This window comes from Metopolophium dirhodum, chromosome 1 (genome assembly GCF_019925205.1).
Source record: "Metopolophium dirhodum isolate CAU chromosome 1, ASM1992520v1, whole genome shotgun sequence".
Lineage (NCBI taxonomy): Eukaryota > Metazoa > Arthropoda > Insecta > Hemiptera > Aphididae > Metopolophium > Metopolophium dirhodum.
The window spans coordinates 103,920,645-103,928,889 of record NC_083560.1 but is presented as its reverse complement, the minus strand read 5'-3'; the positions used below and the strand labels follow the sequence as shown (position 1 = coordinate 103,928,889).

The window sequence follows — 8,245 nt, the reverse complement described above, 5'->3', positions numbered from 1 at the left end:
GCTTAATCTACATTTGAAATCAATTCCATTTCCAGCAGCAGTTGTCATACACGCGGGTTTTGCAGGACTGCAGTGGCGGTCGGTCTGCGGTATTGTAGTGGTGATGAGAATAATATACGACAAGCGAATTTAATAGAAACACGAATTTAACAGAATACGCAAATCGTGATTTGATGAGTGAATCCGTTACTACTCGAGCAGTGCTCCGACACATTTTACACCACTCCGCTCATCTAAAATGTAAATGCTTTTAATGCAACTAAATCATCTCCAGGTTTGATATTTGATTATTTTTATACCAGGCTGCTCAGGAAATTATTCTGTTTCACCGGAATATGAACGCAATATTGTACGACATTTCCTTTCGAAAAACCCCGGAAAACCGATACGAAATATTTCTTTTTTTCAAGAATATTTTGTTGACTTGCACGACAGCAAAAAAACACGAAATTTCATCGCAAAAAAATGATAAACTCTGTGATTTGTGTAGCAGGGTTAGTCCCAATTGGTATTGCCTGTTACGGTGGTATATCGAATACTTACTTACGTTTTGTAAAATATAAAATGTAATTTTAAAATTCGTTCATCAAACAATTGTCGAAATATGTAGATACTTTGAAGTTTGAATGATTTAAAGACATTGCAAAATATTATTATTTTAAATTTTGTAAGTTTTGTACTTGTTTGAATGACGTCATACATTTTTTGTTTCACATTCCTAAGCAGAATATCTCAATGTAAATAAATATTGAACTTCAAACCTACCTATGTGCTATTGACCTACCAAACATTGATTTAAAATTAAAAACTGTAAATCATACTTGATCGTGGATTTTATTATGATATATTTAAATTAGAAAAAAATTACACTATGGTTGATGTTCATTGATGTTTATAAATACGGGAATCTTAAATTTTGCATTATTATAATACAAATAGGTACGGTTTAATGTTTTAGGTATTTTAATGAGTCGTTTAATATTGATGCATCGATAATTCAAAGAGCTAGAAACATTTGACCTTTGTGTTTTTAAATATAAAATGTCAAAGTAGGTGATAACAATTATTATACACGTTAATAATGTGTACATTTTTCAACAGTTAATAAAATAATATAACCTCCTTATAACGGAATCGCTCGGTGCCAAGTTGTTTTTCCGTTAAAAGGAGATTTTCGTTGTAACTTAAGAGAGTGTTTTGCTTAATTAATGACCATTAATTAACTACCATTTAACAAATAAATTCGTTGCGAATTTCGTACTGGCTTAAACATTTTTTGTATCCAGATTTGTTTTGTATTACAGTCGTCGAGATAATTACCAGAAGTGAGGGTGATGTTGTGTAGAATACATATTTTTCTGTCCAGAAAGGATACGCTGCTTTCATTCTCGCAAGTTGCTGTAGTTATGCACTTGCTTAGTGCTTACTTCTTACTTTACTTAATAAAAGTCATAACCTTATGAATCACACACTATACATTTTAATCCTACAATGTTAATATCGTTTAATATAACATTAATAATCTTATTTCCATGAGTGTGCTATTAACCCATAGACTTTATACTAGTTTATTAGTATTTCTCTTTGCTATATTTACGGAAGGATGGCGCTGCGTGCAGAGTACCCATGTTCACGTAGCTGCATACCTGTTGCGTGCACGCATGTAATTAATAATCATACCTATACGTTATACAATGCGGTGGATTTATGAAATATATTTGCATTAATGTATTAGCTTCAATAATATGTATAATACGTGCTATGTAGTCATGTAGGTAAACCATTTCAAGCTCATTATTGACGACATGCCTAATACATAATAATATGATAGATACCATTAACTGAAAAATAATTGCGTTTGCGTGTCTGTACATTTTTTCTCAATAATGACCCCATTGATTTCGTCAGACTTCTGTAACTGGGGATATTTGATAAAAGATATTTATTGGTCAAGATTTCTTCTCCAGAAAAATTTTCCTTTTTGAGTAATGTTTGAAATTTCAAAATTTCGAAAATCTGAAATACTAAAATTATTTGGTCAGCCCAAAGAAGATAAAATATTCGAAACATGTGTTTATTTATAAATGATAAAACAATGTAGATTTAGAAAATTAGTCGCGATATTTAAAGAAGTAAAATAAATAATTAAAAAATATTATACACATATAGCAAATAGTTATTAAACTATAATCTATGTTCATAAAGTCAATATTTGTGTGTGTGTGTGTCTGTAAGTGATCCACAGAAAAGTCAATCGCACATTAACATTCAAGGTTATGAAATTTGGTACAAAGGTAATCCTATAGACTCAGAGGTTCCCAAACTTTTCACGGTAAAAAAATGTTTAAGTGACCCATAACGTACTAATGACGTTTTTTTTCATTGATGTAATGGTAAGTAATTGACCATTACTATGTTTGCGATATCTTTTACTCTAACAGGGTAATAGTGACACGTAACTAACACACTTGTACATTTTAATCGTTGCAAATAATGATCAATGCTAAAACTAAATAGTAAATTCAAACCTCAATGTAATATTTAGTTACATGGAAAATACTGTAACTACCATATATTTTAATTGAATTTATAAATAGTATAATATTTTTTTATTATATTTTTATAGAATATTTTAGAATATCTATTCTAAAGTAATCTAATAATAAATATTTTATATTATAAAAATATATAAATATTCCAAAACTTAATTTGAGATGTGACCCACCAAAAATATAATCACGACCCATAGTTGTGGAACGTCTGCTGTAGTCTATACCGGATGATATTGTGTACCTTGAAGTTAAATTTTTGAATTTTATCTGTTAAAAAAGGGGCCAAAGAGATTTGTACTTAAATTTTACGCTTGGCTGTATCAACCAAATAATGTTACCTGTGTGAGATACATCTTCGTCGATAGAAGCTGTAGGAAAGAGGTACTTCTCAAGTAAAGATGTTTCTGCCTGGCAGTTGCAAATTCCACTCCATCCAGATGTCCAAAAATATTTATTAGATATTATAATATATTATTCGTTTATAATGGTTGTTGATACCGATTTTGCGCGTAGTTCCATTTGGATTATACATTTTTGATTTCTAACACCGCTTTTGGACAAAATTAGGAAACCATATTATTGGAAACAATAAATAATTCTATGAAGAAGATGAATCCTCAACCACTTTCGTTTGACATCTTAAAGGGTAACGATGTATTATATTTTGCAAGATTTCCAAATCTTGGATGACTTTTAAAGTATAAAAGTAGTAAATTAAAATAAACACAGTTTTATATTATTAAGAATGTTGTATTGATGTATTGATATTTTACTAAAAGCCTGAGTGATACATGACACTCTATTTTTTATCAAAGGGATACTTCATTGCAAAGGCTGAAGACACAAATAAAAGCTATACACATTTTATAACTTTAATTTTAATTATATAATAATATCATGCACAAATAACATATTATTTTACTTGTAATTTTAATAATAAGTGATTAAATTTGTTAAAACCGTAGATCATTTGAGGAACCATAAATCATCATTTATCAACAAGTCCTTATTTTGTTAATTTTATTAAGATGACGTATAGTTTAAATGTAGTGGTATGCTTAAAAAGGTATAGTTAGCACGTTTGACATAAAATTATCGCTAAAACGATTTTTAGTAAGCCGTTTGCTCTTGGTTCCTCCACAAAAATGCTATTAATAGTTGGAAAAAATAAACATAATACCTACATTTTTATCTCCCACAGGATCACTTAAACCTAAAATGGAAATTTATAATAATGTGACAAGGGAAAAAAATGAATGTATCCTTATTTTATTTATGTTGAGAGGGTGGTGCGCAGTTTGAGTGATGGGACGCAAATCATATTATGCTCCCCTTCATTTACTGGGTATTAAGTTCTTTATTTTTGTCAAGTACTAATAAGCTATCTTATATTATCATTATTGAATATCGATTAAATAATATAATTTTATAAAATTTTTCGTTCTTTTGATTATTTTTAGTTGCCATGTAAATTATAAAACATTGGCAAAGAAAAAAAAAATATGAACCATTTTTGTACAATAGAGAGTAATGTATCGTTAATAATAACAAAAAGTAATTTTTTTTAGTCACGATGCGCATTGCACTAATAATTTTATTATTGACGATTAAAGCGTTGACATTTGAACTTAACGTGACCAAGCGGATTCCCAAAGGACTTATATACAACGGCGAAAGTTATAATGTAGAGGACTATCCGTACGTAGTTTCTATTAGAATATCGTTTGCTCGTTACAACTCTCCTCAGGTGACTTGTGCAGGTTCGCTGATACACGAATTGTTGGTATTGACTACTGCTCACAGTGTTTACGAAATAGACGAATACTATATCAAAGTAAATATCTAATAATATATTATTATTACGTAATAAACCTCATGATATTATATTATAATAAAAGAAACACATTTTTTATAAGTAACTAGTACGTTCATATTTTTATGTTTAACACAGGTATATCAAGGCTCATGGCTCTACAATAGTTTATCACGTAGGGTAGTTAAAAAGTTCGTACACGAAGACTATGATCCTGATAATAATGAAGTTTTTATAAGTGGAGATGTTAGTGTATTGAAAGTAAGCACTAAATATCCAGGATTTTTGATAAATAGATAACTTTTTTAGGAAAGAAAGATAAAATTAAAGATATTAAAGATAAAATTCATTATTAATGTAATTTAATATTGTTTTGATTGGTTTACGGCGTTTGTTTCTCATGGACCTCAAAGTACTTACATGTTTTTCGAAAGTGTTCCACAACTTTTGGTAGATAATTATAATGATATGACATGAGGAAAATATGTTTGAGAACCAAAGGCTTTAGATAAACTTCACTGAGGGAGGGGGGCAATCGCTTCCATATAAAATATATATATTTATATATTATACGTTATGTTATTTTATTTTATTTATAATAATATATTAAATAACTGTTCTATTTAAAAAAAAAAATATTTTTTTTATATGTATGCGTATTATAATTTGTTATATTTAAATTTAGATAAATAAACCGTTTCCGACAGTAAAGAAATATATAAATATAGGTGGCTTTCCTGATGATTTCGCTGATGAAAAGGTCCTTGATTGTATAATTATTGGGTTTGGTTTTATTAATGAGTATACTCAGGGCACTGAAGGATTCATGAGTCGAGTTAAGGTCAAACATGGGGAAAAAGCATGCCGAGGATACAACAGGTAATAGGCACAATTAATTCAGTCAAAATGTATATGATTTACGTATTGAAATAGTGAAGCTATAAAATACACATGGCAACAATATTTGTGTACGATACAAGGACAGAATGCGACTTGTCGAGGAGACAACGGTGGTCCGATGATTTGCAACGGCCAGCTATATGGAGTATACAGTTTTGCATTAAATTATAATGGTGAAAAGGAGAAAGAATTATGTGGCAATGCAAATCTACAGACTGTCCACATGTTCGTCTCCTACTTTAGAAATTGGATAAATGATATTATACAATCGGAATTCGTTTCAACGAAAAAACCAGACACTAAGAAGAAAAAACCAAAAATTAAGCAGAGGAAAAGTGCTGGGGAATTAATTAAACCACATATTATACTATGTATGATTTCAGCATCATTATTTTATGATATTGTTCTTTAATTAAAATTAAAAACAAAATATTATTTTATTTTTTTTTAAAAATTTATGAGATCATACATTTTTATTATATTATTATACGTGTCTAATACTCGAATATCTGTCATTCGTAATATTGCTAAATTATAGACTATACACCATTTTAGATTCTGAGCGGAGCGAGGAAGCTAGTGGTTTTACAATGGTGTTTATTTTTTTTTTATCTCGTATACAAAATTTCTACCAGAAGGAGTGCTTCGATTTCAACATATTATAGTACCTTATCTTTTAGCAAATTGGATCAAGATGGTACTTTAAAGAGGTCATTTTTCGATTTTTTCCGCCAGACCTTTTTATACTAGGGGATAAGGTATATCGATTCCGCCAGTACAGGTAGTCTAAAAACAACCTATCAATTCCACCAGGGGAAAAATAATCTTCCCGAACAAAAATTATAGTTTTATTTTACTTACATAGTTATATTATAAATATTATATGAAATACCTATATAAAACTCTTATCTCTATAATTAATGATAAAAATTAGTAAGAACACAAAATATATTTGTCAAAAAAAAAAAAAATCATAGATTTATTAATAGATTATGAAGCCAAAAAAATTAATCGTTTACATTTCATTAGTTTGGCATCATCACACTATAAAAAATAATACTGTACAACTTTAAACTATATTTGTCTATATGTATATTGTATTATTGTATATTGTGTACAAATAATTAATTAATAACAATATTGTACAACTTTTGACATTTGACGACATCGTATATGTATACATGATAAAAAAAGTTATCAAATTGAATTTATTATTTTGTATATATGTTATTGTATTGTACTAATTATTATATTGATTTTTAATTTATTTTTAATATTTAAATGATTTTTAAATTATTTTGTAGATATATTATTATTATTATTATTATTATTATAACAAAAATAGGTTGACCAGGTTAAAGTAAAAAATTGGTGGGTGGCAGAATTGATAGGTTATTTTTAGAATTTCTGAACTGGCGGAGTCGATACTGGCGGAGTCGATACTGGCGGAATTGACGCTACATTGGCGGAATCGATAGGTCCCCATATATAGTATACCTTATTAGATGTTACGGCCTTGCGGGTAAATTGTAAAATGCATGTATACAATTCTTAAATTGCCCAAGATTTCTTTTTTATAGAATGTCTAGAAAAAGTCTAGAATAAAAAATTTATCGCTAACAATGTGAACTTAAAAAAAAAATAAACGAAACTATTCATGCAAACATATTATTAATTTGTTGAATTGTGCACAATTTTAAAGACTACTAAAACTACAATCCGTGTTCAATGTAGTATTTTAGTGTAGTACTTATTTAAAGATAATACATTGCGATAGCCAATTATAGTAGTTCCAGTTTTTGATTTACTATTGTTTATCAACTATCAAGTTAAAAATTAAGAATATTAATGCATTCGGTGGTTATAATTCTCATAGGTACATCTCTATTTTCTATTTGTATGATCTTAACATGACAACATTTCAATAATTTTAATTATTATTCTGTTACTTTCATTCTGGTTATTTAACTACTTAATCTAACCTAACCTATATAATGGTATAAATTAAAAAATATCAAGTATATAACACAGCGTATCACAAAATATATCCTGTAGGTATGTAATATTTACGCCAATAACTGAAATAGTACTAAAAACAATTAAAAGCATAGCGAATAGTAATTGTATTTCTTAACATTATAATTTTATCATGATAGGTTTACTGAACTTGTAAAAAAATATTTTTCATAAGTTTGCAATATTATCTATACTTCTCTATATCTATATCTATACTACTATATAAAATGAAGTCGGTTATTTTTGTTCGGGATAAACTTCGAAACTACTGAACCGATTTGGTTGAATTTTTTTTTGTTGTGTTCGTAATTGTCAGGACAAGGTTCTTATGAAAGAACATTTTAGGAAAATCCACCAGAAAAGTAGAAAATAGGGATGTCAAAAATACAACAGTGGCGCCATTTATCCAGAAAAAAATAAACTAAATAATAAAAAATTTAGTTTATTGTTGCAGATTAAAATAATAATAGTGTACTATATTATATTGCTTGCTATTGGTTAATCTAGCATTTTTGTTGATTTGTATTATTATTTTTCGTCAATATATAATATATATATATAGGTATATATAAATGAATGTTTGTGTGTAGATTAGACCTCTGGAAAGAAGATAGATTAATTTAAAAAGTGTTAAATTTGGTTTTTTTTTTTATTCATCAGATTTTAGTACGGTTAGGCTAGGTTAGGATTTTGTATTAATTGAATATATTAATCCACCGTAGGTGGAATTAAGTAAAAATGACAAACTTCGTATAACTTTGATACTTAAGAGTTAAATCGTACATTTACGTACAAACAACACGGGGTCCGTGATCTACCGCGGGTAGGTTGCCTACCTGATAATCTACTGCTGTAAATCAGAATTTTTATTCCAGGCAACAGAAAAGTTGAATAAATAAAAGTTGATATATTTTGAACACCATACACAGAATATTAAATAACAGATTGAACAAAGTTTGAGTCA

General features: G+C 28.3%; 1 protein-coding gene across 1 annotated transcript; it reads left to right on the top strand.

Moving 5' to 3' along the window:
* Nucleotides 1-4,125: 4,125 nt before the first annotated feature.
* LOC132933958 (thrombin-like enzyme cerastocytin) lies at nt 4,126-5,677 on the top strand. Its single transcript, XM_061000232.1, has 4 exons — nt 4,126-4,386; nt 4,504-4,626; nt 5,051-5,244; nt 5,299-5,677. Exons 1-4 carry the CDS (start codon nt 4,126-4,128, stop codon nt 5,675-5,677), a joined length of 957 nt encoding a protein of 318 aa, XP_060856215.1.
* The last annotated feature ends 2,568 nt before the right edge of the window (nt 5,678-8,245 follow it).